The following is an 18,909-nucleotide window of genomic DNA, read 5'->3' on the forward strand; positions in this document are numbered from 1 at the left end:
GAGGGGGAGGGATGGGAGATGGAGTGGATGACCTGCTGTGATACTCCAGGAGCCAAGATTGGAGGACCTGCCCGTATATTGGTGGTTTGTCTGTTCTTAATCTTTGTTCTGACCTAAATAAAGGCATAGGTTACATCCATGTGATGTATGGTTAATAGACTAAGAGTGTGAAATAAACAAAGGAAGCTTCAAAAAAAGAAAACTGACTGAAGGCCTACTGTTTCGGTGCCACAGGAGCAGAGATGAGGAGATGTGAAAAACCACCACAAGTGCTTCATGTGAGAAAGTGAAATAAACACCAAGAGAGCCCTGAACAGACTTATTTCATGTGCATGAATCTACCAAAAAAAAAACAAATTAATTAAAAGGTTAAGGATGTGAGAGCTGTTGTGAGAAATCCTAGTAAACACAGGCTCCCTCCACAGAAACTGCATGGCATTTGGCTGACAAATAGAGTTTAAATACTAACAGTATGTTGTTATATTCGGTGATTTACTAATCACATGAGTTTGGAAATTGCAATTTTTAATGAAAAAAAATAAAAATAAAAATAAAAAACTAAAATCAAGAAGTTCAAGAAATCTGTGGCTGAATCGCCTCCAGAGAGTGTTGGGGGGGAAAAAAAAGGGGGGGGGGGGTGAACAATATCAGTAATACACAAGAATGGTATGCACAAAAGATGACGAAGAAGAGGAGGAGAATGGTGGTAGAAGGAAGAAGAGGAACCAAGGGGTAACAGGATGCTACAGCCAAACCCTTAGACCGTGCACCGAAGTTTTAAAGAAATACAAACTGAGCCACAATTTCTAAACACCTAACCATAACCTAACTGTAACCCTGACACTAAAACCACATTTTGAGTCTCAAAATTCTCTTCAAACTTGTGGGGACCAGGATTTTGGTCCCCACAACGACTGTTGGTCCCCACAAGTATGTCTAAACAGGTACAAACACACACACAAAAGAATTATTATTTTTTTCACCTGTTTACTGAAACATTCCAATTATAGTTATAATGGACATGGACAGTGTAGACTCTCAGCTTTCATTTGAGGGTATCCACATTCGAATTGGATTGATCATTTAGGAGCTTCTGCTCCTTAACATGTGCCACCTTCTTTTTATAAGGGATCACAAGTAATTGGACACTGGACTGAAAAAAAATTCCCTTCTTTCATGAGAAAGAAAGAAAGCACTGGTGAACTTCAGTAACGCAAAAAGACCTGGATGAAGACCCATGACTGTGTGAAAAATTGATGACACCCTAAACCTAATACCTGGTTGGGCCACCCTCAGCAACAACACCTTTTTAAAAAAAATAATAACAATAAAATTAAATTAAAAAAACAGCCCTGTGGAGGAATTTTGGCCAACTCGTCTTTGCAGAATTCAGCCACATTGGAAGGTTTTCGCACATGAACCACCTTTTTAAGATCATGCCACAGGATCTCAGTCGGATTCGGGTCAGGACTTTGACTAGGCCACTCCAAAGTCTGCATTTTGTTGTTCTTAAACCATTCAGAGGTGAACTTGCTGGTGTGTTTTGGATCATTCCATTTGTGGATAATGGCTCTCACTGTGGTTCGCTGGAGTCCCTAGGCTTTAGACATGGCTTTATAACTTACTTCATTTCTCACTTATTCCTGAGTTTCCGTGGATCGCAACATGATGTCTGGCTTTTGAGGATATTTTGACCTACTCCACTTTGTCAGGCAGGCTCTATTTAAGTGATTTCTTGATTGAGAACAGCTGTGGCAGTAATCAGGCCTGGGTGTGGCTAGAGAAACTGAACTCAGTTTTCCGAGATGTGATACAATATTTTTTTCCCCTTAATAATAAGAAGCGGCATTTTGTGTCTCCTTTGTGTGTGTATATATAGTTTCTTTTGTTTGTTTGGGTTTTTTGTTTTTTTGTTTTTTAAAGGGAAAAGCAGGACCTACCTGCACTTGTTGAGCCAATTCCAGCTGTGAGTACAGAACGACACATAATCTTGGCAGCATATTTCAGGAACTGAGACTTCCCTGTACCTGGGTCACCAACCAGCAACATATGACACTCGCCTAGAAGGAGCAAATCATGAATACACACATTTCACAGAGGGCCATTTGTAAAACACAAAAAACAACATAGAGGCACTGATTTGTCAGAGTTTACATTCTGTCACAAGACAGTCACAATTTTAATTTTCATGAAGCTATTTAAAGGGCCCGAAAAAGCAACATGGGTCTGTCCTCCTGTGGGCTGACCATCTCTGTGGCCCCTCCTGTGGGTGGTGAGCCCACAGGTGGCCTCAAAATCTCATCATTGCTTTTTGAGGATGATGTGATTCTCTTGACTTCATCAGGTGAGGAACTTCAAGCTCACACTGGAGCAGTATGCAGCCAAGTGTGAAGCGGCGAGAATGCGAGTTAGCAACTCCAAGTCTAAGTTCTCAGTCGGCAAAGGGTGGAGTGCTGATTCCAGGACACGGATGAGTTATTGCCCCAAGTGGAGGAGTTCAAGTATCTGTTGTTCACGAGTGAGAGGACAGGGGAGTGCGAGAGTGACAGACTGATTGGAGAGGTGTCTGCAGTGATACGGATGCTATGCCAATCGGTTGTAGACAAGAGAGACCTGAGCATAAAACGAAAGTGGTCCATTTACCAGTCAACCTATGTTCCTACACTCTTGTTGCAAGCTCTGGGGAGTGACCAAAAAGAATGAGGTTCCAGACACAAGCAGTAGAAATGAGTTTACTGCAAAGCGTACCGGGGCTCTCCCCTGGAGGTAGGGTGAGGGACTCAAAAGGAGGTGGTTCTTCTGACATCTGACTAGGATACCTCATGGACTTCTCCTAGGTGAAGTATTCCGGTTGTCTTACCAGGAGAAGGCCCAGGAGGAGGAGGTGGCTGGGGTAAGGGAAGTTTCAGTTTTTCTGCTCCAGCCACGACCAGAACCCAGATGAGCAGCAGAAATTTGATTGATGGTTGGTTCAAAAGAAAATGAACTGCAAAGGGCCAGATTCCACTTCAAAGGCACAGCTTAGAAATGTTTTGGGTTTTTTTTTAAGTTTATTTACTGGTTTGTAGGAGTCATTCTTTGCAGATACTTAAGAATATTAATATGTATTATTTAAAAATTTAAAAAAGAAAAATTGCATACCCCTAATTTTGGTCCCAGAAGAATCTATTCTCTGAACTCCCCCAGCCAAGACCATGGCCACTGCCAGTTTAATTACATACATGCCAAAAACCTGTGGACACAGGCTCAATAAGATATGGTTCCTACCTACAAATAAGAGAGAGGGAAACAAAATAAATGGATATAGAGCAAGATACACAAATATAATAGTCTTACACAGTAAATTATACATACCAGCTATAGGATTATGTTTGTAGCTATTCCAGAATTCTTCAAATTCTTCCTGAGCATCCTTTACAAGCTGTCCAGCAGCAGCCTGCTGGTTGTTTACCTCTATATTGTTAGCTTTGAGGACCAACTCCACATCACAAAGTGCACCATCATAAAAGGTTTTCCAGCGCAGACACGTCACTCCATAAACAGTGACATCATCTCCTGGGAGCATACAGTCCAAAAGCCAATACATGAGATTAATTATTAAAATTTTATTTTCAGTTCTGATTTTGGCAAAGTAATCATAATACAACTACCTTTGTTGCATCGTTTTTCACTACAAACATCTATTAAGAGTTAGAAAACATACATTTCCAGCACTGATGTGGATTTCCAGTGACAAACTTATGTTTGCTTTGCTACTCATTTTAAACTCAACTTGCCTTGAGCCACAAACTGTAAGCTATCAGGAGAAGCGTATCTGGACAGTTCTTACACATTAATGTTTCTTACCAGATTTACAACTGTCGACGAGGTCATTCTCCAGAACTACCAGTAAAGAACGAGGAATACTGCCCACTGAAAGTTTCTGCACCTGTTGTAAGATGGGTACAATTCGATAAAAATGACATTTTACGCACTCAGCATGTGAAGTTTTAACAACATAACTTAACGCTTTAACTATGTTTAGAAATTTTTAAAATCAATACATAAATTAATTAAATAAAATCAAGAAGCTCATGTTTAAAAGCCTAACCTGCTCTTGAATTTTGATCTCCTGGTAATCCCTGCAAGCAGCAGGTTCAGATCCTTCAGACAGACAAGTGAATTTATATGAGTTACAGCTATCGGGGTTAGGGCAGGCTACGGGTGGGACAAACGTGTAGAATTGCTCAAATTCTGCCTGCACTGTGAAAACATGACGACACTTTGTGCACATGTAATCACGCTCATATTCCAGAACCTACGAGAGGAGGAAAAAGACACGGCTGTCAGTAAAACTCAAAGAAACCAAAGTGGATCTGCGTAAGGCTCTGCTCCTTGTCCAAACACCACCTCAAAGTTTACAAAGTGACTTTTTGTGTCTCGTTGAATTTTTAACTTGCATTCAATTTTTTAATCGAATAACTGTTTCAACAGTTAAGCTTAACTGTAGAAGGCTTGTTTGACATTAAGAAACATTTACACATAACTAACAATGGTCATGAATAAGAATAAAAACTGGAAGTTGTCTGTAGGGAGGTGTGGTTTTGGCTAAGCTGCAGAGGAGGCATGGAGCAGTGGGTTTAGGGTGGGACGTCAGGGGAGGCTAACCCACACAGCTGTTCTCAATCACTTTTTTTTTTTTTTTTGCCTGTCCCGTTTGGCTCTTTTGCCATCAGAATTATTGTCTAAAGGCAAAGAAAGATGCCCAACGGATTTACTTTACCAAATTGACCATCCCAGCCTTGCCGTAATGGTCCATTTGATTCACCTTTTAGTGTTTATTTTATTTTCACTTGCTGAATACAGGACAAATTTGATTGGGGGAAAGAAGGGGAGAAAGAAAGAGGGAAAGAGAAACAGCTGAGAAGAGGGACGACGGGGGAGAAGGGCAAAAACCAAAAACCAACAGAATGGGCAGAAAAAAAATTGTAAAAAAATGCATATATCAATCACCTGGATCACCTGTTGAGAAAGAAAAAAGAAAACAAGCAGAAGAGAACAAGAGTAATAGAATAAACAGCATCACAATGATATATGGGAATATGACAGTAAATACTAAATATTAAACATTATTGTGCAGCACGTAAGATCAACAGAACACAGTGTGCTTTGAGGTAGGAGCCAAAAAGGGTGTAGTTTGTGGGTGTGATCACCCGTGTGTACACCTGTGAGCATGGACGCGCTTGTTTTTTTTTTAAAAAGGTTCCTTCATGTAATGATCTGCTAGAGGGTGTGGGGGGGCCACTGCCCCGTCCTCCAGGGCATGAAGCAGGTATGGAGGAGATCAAAACTCCAGACATCCAGAGGCCCCCAGAACACAAGAGACCATGGAAGACCGACAGAGGGGCAGCCGCGCCACTGTCCCAGAAGGAGCTGAGGAGAGTCCCAGATGAGGGCTCACTCAGCAGCCGCGGAGCAGAAGCCAGGGGGGGTTGCAGTGACGCGCCCGTGAGCTCCGCCGGCAGCCAGCCGTGCCTGAGTGACCGAGCCCCAGGCCGAGAGGCCGGGGGCACCCCACCCCCGAAGTGGCCCGAGCGAGCCCCAGGCTCCAGGCCCCGATAAGCGGCCGCCAAGGAGTGAGCCGGTGTGTACCTGGACGCCCATCCCCGGACACAAAGAACCACCAACGCACCGACACCTGAGGGAGTCCGCCACTGGCAGGGGAAGTGGTGGTGGGGGGAGATAGGCCTCCAAACCTTGGAGGGCCTGAGATGTCCCCCAGAGAGGTGGCGTCTGATACCCAACCTGACATATAGACACAGACATACAGGCACACAGAGATACAAACATCCATTCCCACCCTCATGCTCTCATGTGCACTTACTCCACACTCAACCAACGTGGAGACAGACATAAAGAGACGCTGTACACACGATCACACTCCCCAAGCGTACTCTACGAACCGGGTCTAGGTACCCTTGCCCCTGGAGGGGGGAACTGCACCCAGACCCAGGTGGTGTTACCCTTTTCCCTGCGGTGGGGAGAGGCAGACCGCCCCGACTCCGCAACAGCAGGGAGGCCCCACACTCCAGACCGCAGTCGGACGGCCAACTCCTCCTCCTAGCCCCCCCGCTCCAGCAGGCCGCAGAGAACGGGGGTGTTCTCAATCACCTGATCATGCCTTCCCCATTTCAGTAGGATGCCGGGACCTGACGGGAGGACAGCTGGGAAGTTGTACAAACCAAAAAGTGTGCTGTATGTATAATATCAATCGACTTGCAATGCTGTGTGCTTCGGGTCTTTTTGTCACAATGATGCCGAAACCCAGTCATGGGATGATGGACCGCAACCTATTCGGCTGGTGGAAGTGCTGGCGAAGATGGTGGTGGAGCTAGCCGCTATGCATCAGTAGCAGGCTGCAGTGCATCATCTGCAGAGCAGCACCTGATGGTTCATCTAACCCTTTTCCCCTCTACAGACACCATCCTCCACTCACCGGGAGCCGCTGGGGCAGGAGTGTTGAGTGCGGGGGGGGGGCCAGGACACGTCTGCTGGGAGCGCCCACAGACGTGTGAGATAGATGTTCCATTTTGCTGGCCCTCCAACACCCTCCTTCGGTCTAAGAGGTACGTACAGCATAACGGTAAGGTGCGAAGGGGGTACATGCCAGTCTATGGTGGATATGGGTTGCACGCACACCCTGGTCTACCAAATCCTTGGTGGACACTGACCCCCTGTTAGGGCAGTGTGTGGGGATGCATTCACAACCAGTAATGATGTGTAGTGTCTGCATTGCACTAAGCGGTGACGTGGGGTCATCGAACACTGACTCTGGCCTGGAGGAGACGGCAGGGCCTTCTTGTGATGCCTCATCAGCTAAAGAAATTCCCTCCATGGAAGACTTCCCACTAAAGCAGTCTTATGATGACACTATATGCTAGGTCTTTGACCAAGTGATAAAAAAATGATGGTCACATGTTGCACCCTGACCTACCCAAAAAAGACGGGTTGTATCAACTGGGTCCTTTCACAAATATTTAATTCAAATATTGACACGATGTGTGGGCGTCTAAATCTCTACTCCACTATTAACTGGTGGCTTATATGTATACTGCTCATGTTTTTTGCAGTGTTGGAAGCAGCATTCCATTTAATTGAATAGCACATGTACATATATGAAATGCTGTTACCTTGGCAATACTGGTACGTATTACAGTACCAGTTACAGACAAAAAGTGTCCTACATCTCTAGTCCTAGGAATTGTATCTCTTGTCAGCTCTGGGCACACTGGCAGACCTGGACACAGGAGAAAAAAAAAGTTATGTGAAGTGACTCAAACAAGCAACAGTGAAGAGCAGCAACGCTCGAAAACCCTCAAATGTGGCTGTATTACAACAATTCTGCAAAGATGAGTGGGCCAAAATTCATCTACAGTGGTGTAAAAGACTCATTACCAGTCGACACAAATGCCTGATTGTAGTTGTTGTTGCTAAGGGGGGTGACCCCGAAACGGTCACAGTAGATGGCTGTTTCCCTGAGCCTGGTTCCACAGACAAGGGGCCTGAAAGCTGAAGGCTCTAACTCCCATACTGCTTTTAAACTGGACATGAAACGCTACAAGTATAAAGGGTAATTTACACCCTGGAGCACTGCACTGAAAAACTGATACTGATGTAACACTGTCTGTGAAGCTGGATTTAAGAGAGAAATGCTGATAGAACATGTTTAGTGCCATCTTGTGTCAGTACAAAACATGACGTGACCAGCTTGGTTGGTTGTGGTCAATAGACTTTAGTCTAACATTACTTTATGTTAGCTAACTAGTGACAGAGCCGATAACTCAGGTGGCTCCTTATTTTTAGTCTTATTTTCTACTAAGAGGGGGTCAATTTTGTACTACCATTGGCTGTAGCAATGAGTTTTATCTTAGGAAACCAAGGATCTACTGTCCACTTTCACTGCTTGTCTCTTAAGCAGTCAATAGTTCTTTGTTGTTTGGCTAGCTGCACTAAAATGGGAGAATATAGCTGTTAGCCGTAATGTTCAGATTTATAAAACTAGGTACACCATATAGGAGATGCAAAAACTAAGTGCAAGCACATAAACACTAGATCAGGCGTCTCCAACTCCAGTCCTCGAGAGATACTGGCCGGCAGCTTTTATATGCATCCTTGTTCCGACACACCTGAATCAAATGAATGGCTCGTTACCAGGCCTTTACCAAACTTGATGGCATGCTGAAGAGGTAATTCAGCCATTTGATTGATTCAGCTGTGTTGGAGTAGGGATGCATCTAAAAGCTGCAGACAGTAGCTCTCAAGGACTGGAGTTGGACACCCCTGCATTAGATATATACATAATTCCAGTTTTGGTTATTTGGACAGCTTTACTGATATAACTGTGGGGACTTGGACTTAGAGCTTAAGGCAACAACTAACGTACAGCTGCACGCTGAAATCTGGGAACTAAGGTTAAAAACATTTTGAGTGTCATTCTCTAATATATTTTTCTTTGTGACGGCATAACCATGTTTCCAATAGTTGGAATTCTGTTTCCAAGTTGGGATTCTGTGTAAAATTTTGATCTCTGCCAAGAAGGTTATATTTTCAGTACCATTTGCTCCATGTGTGCCTCTGTGAATACAACAGCTCAAAAGGTTTTGAATGAATTCGAATAAAAGTTTGCAGGAGTACAGAGTGGGGTCATTGCGTTAAAATGTAGCTTGCATTTACCAGCGTCTTCAAGGTCAATTATTAGTCGAAAAAGTAATGTGCCGAATAAAGATTTGAAATAACTGACCTCTCCTTCACAGTCAAACTGATCTAAATGTCAAAGTGATAATAAGCCTATATTGGACTCTCAGATTCTTACTGCCACTGTTTGCATTGACAACATATAAACTATTAGAAAATGATATTTGGGGATTCAAGGTCAAATAGGGTCAAACTGGCAATATTTAGAAAATCACATGAGAATTCTAAATATCACATTATAGTTTTCAACTAAATACATCACATTTGACCTCACCTTTACATTTCAGAAACAAAAGGAACATATACAAACTAAAATTGGAAGTTAATACTCCCCAGAGAGATTGAGCTACCAAGGCAGAGGTTTGTACTCAGAGTGCTTCTTGTTTTTAATATAACATTAACATGAAATATTTTATATTAATATAAACTTTAATTTAATTTGAATGCACCTGCTAAACTATCAAACTGGGAAATTGTATTGTTATCTTTATTAAAATGTACACATCTGATTAAGCACTCAAACTCTTTATGCAGACAAAGAAAGGCAACTATTCCTAGTTAATTAAAATAACAGTTTATCCAGTTAAATATTTTAAAAATCAGACTGATATAAAGGCTTTTTCTTAGCTTCCTGAAAAATACAATAACAAACTTGGTCACCATCTTTAAAAAAAAAAAAAACTGCTTTTGAAACTATGTGCTGCTTTCATAGAGAGTGACCGGATCTATAGCATAGATTTATAACTCAGTTTATTTAGGCTTGACAGCATTTTGGTTGACATAGACACACAATCCAAATTGAGAGCTGTAACTAGTATAACTGCATGACTAACCTGTGATGCGAGCATGAAGAGTGTGGACCAATCTCTGGTCTTGTTTTCTTTGCCCTTCATTATGTTTGAGTGAGCCGTCGTCTGTTACCGCTTTGGCTTTTCTGTTTAATACTTTATCAAATATAGCCAGGATATCAGTGGGATATGCATTGAAATAGTCCCCAATCTGTGGGAAGACAGTACAATAACCATGACATTAGTGCAAATCCACATTAAATAATGAAGTGTAAGTACGTCAAAATAATAAATGAGTGTTTGGATAAGAAATACTTAGAGGCTAAATATTCAAGAAAGAAAAACAATGTTTCAAAATGAACTGCTCACTGGATTCCAATTTAGAAAATTCCTTTTTAATAGTTTAACTGCATCTGTTAAAAATATATAAATAAACATTTTAAGAAAATTTTTCTTAAAATGCAAAAATTAAAAAAACCCAAGTACAGACATGTCAGCTAAGCCATAAAATAAGATACTTTTTGTCTTTTTACCAGATGGAGCATCATTGTTGAGAAACAAATCTGATCATGTGGGCCTGATCATTTTGTTAACATATTACTGTTCGTTCTATTAAAGACGAAAGGATGAGATCGCAGGTACGAGTGGCGTAAATGAGATTTCTCTGAGGGTTGGATGGATCCTTTACCGATACGGTGAGGAGTTCAGTCATTGGGGAGGGGCTCAGAGTACAGCCACTGCTCCTCCACATTAAAAGGAGCCACATGAGGCAGTTGCCTCCTGGGTAAGCTGTTCCAGCTGGACATGTCCTACCAGAGGAAGGTAGGACAGGGAGAGGGAGGTTTGGGCTTCCCTGTTTGGCCTGCTGACTTCAAATAAGCAGAAGAAAATGAATAGATGATTTATCGTTTTGTTACTCAAGCTGTCTGCCCTAATCTTAGTATATCACGTTTGCAATTTATTTTAATAATCTGGTGCCAAAAAGCAGCACTCCCCGCCACCCCAAAATAAGTTTTTTTTGTTTGTTTTTTTAAACTATGCTATCAGTTTTCAATTGATTGCAATATCCTCTAACTATACATAGTAAAATATCTTTGTATAGTCAATTGAAAATTAATTAATTTTAACATATTTAATTTCACTTTGGTCCACTGTAAAACCATATCTCCTTTATTAAGATATGGGATAGTAGCATTTAATGTTTAAATTTATCCAGTTTAAACAGCAATATAATAATTAACTAATAAGTAACCACTCTGTGCCCTAAGTCCCAAAAGGATTAATCTCTTGTCTCATGTTCGACGGTGTTCCTAGGGATGATTTTTGTGTATAAAAAGATTAATGAACTGAAGAAGACCCCTTTTATATGAGCGTTCACAGAGGCTAACCCAGAAAGCCCGGCTTAACAGAAAAAAAAGTATCCCCACCGTCAATATACCCTAACTAAGACAAATAAAACTTTGATGTGAAACATTTAAAAGTGACAAATATGCAGAAAAGGAAGAAATCAGGAAGCAAATAGTTTTTCCACATGCCATTTGTTGATGGCATGATGAACTATACTCACAAATAGTGTTTTCTGGCAGTGTTCCTAAGCACATGCTGACAGTGCAGGGCCACCTGATGGCCTAAAGATCACAAGCTTCCAGACTCGTCACACAAAGACTTCTCCTGCTCCTCAGAATTATTTGATATTATGTACTGTATTATAAGGAGATATAAAAAGTCTATATTCCATAATTTGTAGACATAGTGTTTGGCGGATGAATGGTGAAACCCTGCCCATGTTTATTTCTGAGAAACATTAGCTCTCCAAGCTCTTTTCAAACCTAATCATGTTACTGAACTGTTGCCAATGAATCAAATTAGTTGCAAAATGTTTCTATGATTGCTTCACTTTAGTATCATTTACTTTTCCAGCCTTTTTTTCTACAGTTCCCAACTTAAAATGTTAAATTTGGTCAGTTTAAACATTTGATATGTTTTTGAGGTGCTTTTGTGAATAAATGTGGTTTTGAGATTTAGAAATCATTGCCTTCTGTGTTATTTAAACTTTACACTCCAATGCCCATCATTTTAGGAACCGGGATTATAATAATACTATTCTGAGTTTAACCATGACACATGACTTTTTTTTTTTCTTTTTTTAAACAGACATACAAATCTCAAGGAGCTTACTTTATCTATATCCCAAACACAGAAACCTGTGTTAACATTACCTCCATATTGGCCTCAAACAATGTCATGGCATTAACCACTAGAGGGCGATGAGTGTCTTCATTATCTTCAGTCTCTTCAATAAGTTGAAGAATGTCATTGTGATGATGATCTGTCAGATAGGTTTCAAACACCCGATCAATCAGTGCCTCCTGTTCCGGGCTTATCAACATGATGCAACAATTTGAATCCCTGCAAGAACATAAACAATGAAACTGACGTTTATAAAGACTAATGTTACAAACACGTTGTGTGCTGGTCTTAAACATCATTTTAAATATTCCATATCCATGTGCATTCACAGTTAAAGATCTCTCTTTATGCGTGCTCAGCAGTCAAACAAAGATGTTAAGCTGCTGGCTAGCTGCACACAAAAGACATGGAATACAAACGTGGACAGGTCTATTGGCAGCAGAGTGGCCCACTCTCAATATTAATATTAATATTAAAAACCCGTAACGTTAGAAAATATGATTAGGTTAAACACATAATTGCAACACAGCTATTGCACATTTAAAGAAGCCGTGTGGGAGAGAGGAAACAAATAAAATTCAAATGCAATACTGCTCTATTAGAAGTTATCACCTTTGTTCTAACTGCCTAAAACTGCGCGACAAAGCAACAAATAATGTTCCCATGTCTTCCCGGTGCTCATCAGGCAAAGACAGAGATTTTAACTATAGACACTCCTACTGTCTACCCGAGAGTTACAAAAGGCACTTCTTTGTAATTGGATTAGTACACGTCAGTCACATTGATTTCAAACAAAAATACCACTTTACATGTCATCTATTAGCGTAAACACCCTGCATACTAAAAGTTGTATAACAAGTTTCTCCCGCTGATAATTACGTTCATATCCTGTCTCGCTGTAATAATGTAAAGGCTCACATACCGTTTGTCAGACACACGAACATTTTCTAATAAGAAACCCACTTGTACAGCCACAGCGACTTGTGCTGCGCGGGCTTACAGCTGTCTTCTTCTACGTCTAAACTGGCTTCTGCTTCTTCTTCTTGTTTGTAAACGGTTGGCAAACAACAAAAGAGTTTGTCATTGCCGCCAACTGGTATGGAGTGTGTATCGGCACATTCTCATGCAGGAGCTTGGAACGGTGTGTATGGAGGGCTACAAGTGCCAAAAGGATATAAATAAATAATTACACAGTTAATTTAATATTTCATTTATTAATAATGAAGGTAGAAAATAATAATTCATTAAATATTGATTTATTTCATTTGAAACATTAAATAAATGTGTTTATTTGTAATTTCCATAAAATATTGACATATTTAGTTCAAACATTTTGACACTCCTGGCGCTGATGCAGTGTTCATGAATTTCAACCTTGCTCATCAAAGTAACAAGGCGGGGTCAATGCCGATTTGTTTAGTGGGCATTTCTCAATACCCAAAGCTCATTTGGACTTAATGGAACCCAGACTGTCAGTAATCTTTTAAAATACTACTGTTTTTGTGTCAGCAAATACACTTCTGATATTTTTTTTCTAGGCAACAATTTTGTGATGTAAACTTCAACCATCTGGGCAATCAGTCGAAATGAACCCTATATGCAAAAGTGCTTTGATATTTTCGGAGATGTTGTTCCCGATGTTTCTTCCCACTAGTCTAACAGCCAGCTTTATGGTTGGAGCAGACAACACCCAGGTCCCTGCACACAAACCCTTGCTGACCCTCACCTCTTGAAGACTAAACAGGGATTACAAGGAACTCAGAAACATAGACTGCTAATGAACCTTAAATCGTGATCATAATGCATAACAATCACAAAAACACAAGAAACTCAAAATGCTGCGACCAAGACAAAGAACCATGAGAAAGTGTGCAACATATTGAGAGATGTTCTGCTTGTTCCTAAATTAAAATCAGAATAAGAATAACCTTATGTGTTAGGTTTGTATTTTACTTTTTCATAATCTACCCCCAAGTCAAAAACATACAAAAAAGTACACTTTACATAGAAGTTATAATGTATTATATACATAATTGTACCCGTCCAGTGGTTAATTTCATAACCACGTGGCAGCAGGGATTTCACAGCACAAGCCTAACCCCAAGACTCTCTAATTCCCTCCCTGGTCACCCCTACATCACAGCCTAATGTGAGTAAGAATGATCAGAGTGCTAAAACAGAGCTTTTCTTTATTTCCTCATAATAAAGCATTTTTATTCAGAAACAAAGATAAATCAAAATAAGTTTGATCAATATATAAATGAGAAATTTAGGTTGAGTAGTGAAAATGATTGTCTGTGAAAACTAATATCTAAGCAATGAGTTTATCATACACATAATCCTAAATTAGAGAAATAATGTTAACTGTTACACAGAGCCTGGTGTAGCCCCATTTTTCTTGTGGTAAAGAAAGATGGGTTTTGTTAGGATTAAATAAAGCTGTTTTTAATTATTTTTATACATTGCTATGTGCTCATTAAAGAGTTGGCACTCCATGAAATGAGGGTCAAAAGCTTAATTCAGCTCTATGACTGAATTGAATTATCATGACTGTCATGTAGAAGTGCAGAGGGTTTTGCAAAACATTGTCACAGACAGCCAGGGGCCAGCACGAGAGGTTCGGATCCAAAAGCAGACACCATGAGCTCAGCTGCATTTTACACAAGTGATTTATTAAAGGGTGACAGTGAAAAACAAAACACCCTAATCCTCAGTGAACTAACCTAGTTCAGTTCAATTCAATACTTTATTGTCCCGCCAGGGGAAATTACACTCAACAAAAATATAAACGCAACACCTTTGTTACTGCTCCCATTCCCCATGGGATGGACGTAGAGACCTAAAATTCATTCCAGATACACAATATAACCATCCTTCCCAAACAGTGGTCACAAATCAGTCCAAATGTGTGGTAGTGGGCACATCTGCTATATTGAGATAATCCATCCCACCTCACAGGTGTGCCACATCAGGATGCTGATCTGACATCATGAGTAGTGCACAGGTGTACCTCAGACTGCCCACAACAAAAGGCCACCCTGGAATGTGCAGTTTTGTCTCACAGCAAAATGCCACAGATGCCACAAGCAATGAGGGAGCGTGCAATTGGCATGCTGACAGCAGGAATGTCAACCAGATCTGTCGCCCGTGCATTGAATCTTCATTTCTCAACCATAAGCCGTCTCCACAGGCGTTTCAGAGAATATGGCAGCACATCCAACCGGCCTCACAACCGCAGACCTCGTGTAACCACACCAGCCCAGGACCTCCACATCCAGCAGGTTCACCTCCAAGATCGTCTGAGACCAGCCACCCAGACAGCTGCTGGAACAATTGGTTTGCACAACCAAACAATTTCTGCACAAACTGTCAGAAACCGTCTCAGGGACGCTCAACTGCATGCCCGTCGTCCTCATCGGGGTCTTGACCTGACTCCAGCTCGTCGCCGTAACAGACTTGTGTGGGCAAATGCTCACATTCGATGGCGTCTGGCACGTTGGAGAGGTGTGCGCTTCACGGATGAATCATGGTTCACATTGTTCAGGGCAGATGGCAGCTGAGAATGTCCCAGTTCTTGCATGGCCAGCATACTCACCGGACATGTCACCCATTGAGCATGTTCGGGATGTGCTTGACCGGCGTATACGACAGCGTGTACCAGTTCCCACGAATATCCAACAACCTCGCACAGCCATTGAAGTGGAGTGGACCAACATTCCACAGGCCACAATTGACAATCTGATAGACTCCATGCGATGATGTGTTGCACTGCATGAGGCAAATGGTGGTCACACCAGATACTGACCGGTTCTGGGTCCCCAGACCCCCAATAGCGCAAAAAACTGCACATTCCAGGGTGGCCTTTTGTTGTGGGCAGTCTGAGGTACACCTGTGCACTACTCATGATGTCAGATCAGCATCCTGATGTGGCACACCTGTGAGGTGGGATGGATTATCTCAATATAGCAGATGTGCCCACTACCACACATTTGGACTGATTTGTGACCACTGTTTGGGAAGGATGGTTATATTGTGTATCTGGAATGAATTTTAGGTCTCTACGTCCATCCCATGGGGAATGGGAGCAGTAACAAAGGTGTTGCGTTTATATTTTTGTTGAGTGTAGTTTAGCTGCAAGGGCAACAATAAGAGTAAACAAAACAATAATAAAAAGGTACAAGACAGTTATTTGCCATTAAGGAGACGGGTTGCAGTGGGGATAAGGGAAATATGGAGTCTTTTGGTATTCCTCACAGGTACTCTAAAACGACGGCCAGAGGTCAAACTCATTGTAAAGTGGATGGTTAAAACAATTAATAGAATAAGCCTTTCCCAGCACGTGCTTGTTATAAATGGCCAAAAATCCATCTTGCAAACGCCTTGAGAGTTTGCTGGGAGTTTTTACCAAAAGTCCCAACCAATTCTTGTTCTTCAGAGTCCTGTTACCAAACCAGGCAGCGATACAGAAAGAAAACATATTTAGTAAAACTTTTGTAAAACAAGGACAACATAATAATAATAATAATGGATTGGATTTATATAGCGCTTTTCAAGGCACCCAAAGCGCTTTACAATACCACTATTCATTCACTCTCACATTCATACACTGGTGGAGGCAGCTACAGTTGTAGCCACAGCTGCCCTGGGGCAGACTGACAGAAGCGAGACTGCCATATCTGGCCATTTCAGATAAGACATTAAAAGATCTCATTTTTGATAAAAAGAACAGACTTTGCTGAACTTTTTTGGTACTGGCATCAGCATGAGGTTTAAAACACAGTTTGTGGTCAAGAACAACCCACAGATACTTGTAACTCTCCACAATCCCAATATCAGCAGTTTTAATGATAGTAGGTGATGGGCTATAAGAAGACTCCCTAAAATCAATAATCATGTCTTTTGTTTTTGACACATTTAATGAAAGGAATGCCTTATCACACCAAGCAGCAAAATCTTCTGCAACCGGCCCATGGACTGTCTCGTTTCAATCGTTCTGGCCAACGACGTTGAGGTCAAACAACGTGCGACTGCTCTTAAGTGTCAGTCTGAGGTCCAAGCTGAGCATCTTACTTACTGAGCATCTTATAGAGAGCAGGTTCGATTCTTTCAAGGTTACTGCTGAATTCCACAAGGGGCTCCACAGGGGCTCTGGTCTGGTGTTTTTATGAACCACACAGGCCCGGTCAAGCACAGTGGATCCAGCAGGGGAGATAACTGCACCTTCTGGTGCTAATGTATCTTCGGAGATTATCTTACAACTGTCGTGGCTTGTGTTTAGGACAGAGTGCAGGGGATAAAGTTCGATGGATTGTTATAGACAGTCGGAATGCAGACATTTTATGTTTGCAAGAGACAGGGTTGTCCAAACAGGACTTGGGAAAACTCAATTGCCTTAATGCAAGGTTTTGGGAGTGGGGGGAATCAACAACTGATCCCAGCACAACTATAGTCAGAAGCACAATACCAGAAGGGGTTGCTGTTCTCTGGGACAAAAAATAGACCCTGTGATAAAGCCCATTAGATTGGATGTAGACTGGTGTATTGGTATACAATATACACAGAATAATAATAGCTTTATTATTCTTAATGTTTTTACTCCCTATGAATCTTTTGAAAATGAGGAGGAATACCTCAGTAGTCTGGCTTTTATTAATGCATTTATTCAAGATAATGATACTTACAGTATATATGTTGTGGGTGATTTTAATGCCACTCAGACATCAGTTCTCGGTTTGCTAACCACTTAATCCATTTCTGTGAAGATAATAATCTTATCCTTTCTATCAAATTGTTACTGCCTCCAGATAGCTACATATACATAAGTGAAGCCTGGCATAGTACATCATGGCTGGACCATTGTATCTGTATAGCTGATGTACATGCAACTTTAGAAAACAGCAACAACTGTAAATAATATAGCTAATATTGCTACCAATGTAAAATTAGACTGGCCAGCGTTTAGTGACTAAACGCGAGACTCTGTCTTCAACGCAAAGTCACTAACAAGAATTGAGGCATGGAATGTAAGAACTTTCCTCCAATGCAGGAAACTGGCCCAATTGCTGCTTGAATTCAATTGGTACACAGTACCGGAACACATCAGAGGAGTAGGCATTGTCATGTCCAAGAAGGTGGGGACAGCTCTCGTAGGCTGGAAGTCTGTCAACGACTCACAGCCTGATTTCGCACAAACGTCACGAAGATCACGATCTTCCAAGTATATGTTACACTGCCAAATAGACCTTCTACAACCACCTTCATGAAGCCTTACGCGAAATCCCTCACCATGACATAGTCTTGCTTATTGGAGACCTAGACGCAAAGATCAATAAAGAGCGGCGTGGTTTGGAACACTTTATCGGTCCCCACGGTTTGGCCTCTTCAGTTGCAGCCGCTTATCACGTGGCCGGCCCCCTGAACTGTTTCACTTGCCCTCCTGGTCAACCCCCGGAGCTTCTTGGCTTTGGACAATTGAGCAGTCAACCTTCGGGCCGGCCTCCAGAATTGTATTTTTGGACTCTGTTTTGTTTTTGCTCGTTGCTCCGACTGCTCCAGTCGTGCTCCATGTTCCCTGTGTTTAGTGTCAAGTCCACATCTGTGTTATTCTTCCTGTTTTACTTTGACAGTCCCTTGTCTGATGTTAGTGTGTCTAGTTTTGCTTCACCCTGGTGTCATCATGTTGATTGCTCCCAGCTGTGCTCCCCTCATGTGTCTCATTTCCCTCAGTTTATTTTAACTCTGTGTTTCTCTCTGTCAGTTTCACGTTGTCCCCTCACCATGCTGTGTGTTTCTCCTTCTGTGTTCCCTGAGATTTCTGTCCCTAGTTTCCAGGTTTCCCAGTCACGGTATTACAGAGTTTTTAGTTTTAAGTTTATTTTTGTGAAAATTATTCAACTGCTATAAAGCAGCCTCTTTGAGTTTATTTCTCCGTTGAGTGTCTTGCGCTTGGATCCTACATCCTGCCTACCACATAGCCATACCCTGACAAAAAGTGTGATTATTCTTTTGTTGTATTTCAACACTTCTGTTTCATCAAAGCAATTTTTTTTCTGTTAGGGAGTTACACATTTTACAGATTTCAAAAATTTTGAGAAAATGTAAATTATGTCAACCAGCAATACTTTTAGCACTACCTAGTATTGAAATCTTGTATCAAACAAATCTAAATTGTGTCTATGTTCTATATTTGTGGGTGTGA

General features: G+C 41.4%; 1 protein-coding gene across 3 annotated transcripts in view; it reads right to left on the minus strand.

The window, feature by feature from the left end:
- Positions 1 to 12,767, minus strand: part of mcm9 (minichromosome maintenance 9 homologous recombination repair factor) — a 32,785-nt gene extending 20,018 nt beyond the window's left edge. The window contains exons 1-9 of one of the 3 annotated variants that reach the window (XM_026142778.2): positions 12,634 to 12,767; positions 11,741 to 11,930; positions 9,567 to 9,732; positions 7,170 to 7,276; positions 4,091 to 4,297; positions 3,847 to 3,928; positions 3,355 to 3,555; positions 3,142 to 3,267; positions 1,941 to 2,060 (exon numbers count right to left, since the gene is read on the minus strand). In XM_026142778.2, the coding sequence (XP_025998563.2) occupies positions 1,941 to 2,060; positions 3,142 to 3,267; positions 3,355 to 3,555; positions 3,847 to 3,928; positions 4,091 to 4,297; positions 7,170 to 7,276; positions 9,567 to 9,732; positions 11,741 to 11,911 (1,180 nt within the window). In that variant the 5' untranslated portion in view covers positions 11,912 to 11,930; positions 12,634 to 12,767. Of the gene's footprint in view, positions 1 to 1,940; positions 2,061 to 3,141; positions 3,268 to 3,354; positions 3,556 to 3,846; positions 3,929 to 4,090; positions 4,298 to 7,169; positions 7,277 to 9,566; positions 9,733 to 11,740; positions 12,020 to 12,633 lie in introns of those variants that run through there. The other 2 variants (XM_080290051.1, XM_080290052.1) reach the window with 2 other exon arrangements.
- Positions 12,768 to 18,909: the final 6,142 nt, after the last annotated feature.

This window comes from Astatotilapia calliptera, chromosome 15 (genome assembly GCF_964374335.1).
Source record: "Astatotilapia calliptera chromosome 15, fAstCal68.1, whole genome shotgun sequence".
NCBI classification, from domain to species: domain Eukaryota; kingdom Metazoa; phylum Chordata; class Actinopteri; order Cichliformes; family Cichlidae; genus Astatotilapia; species Astatotilapia calliptera.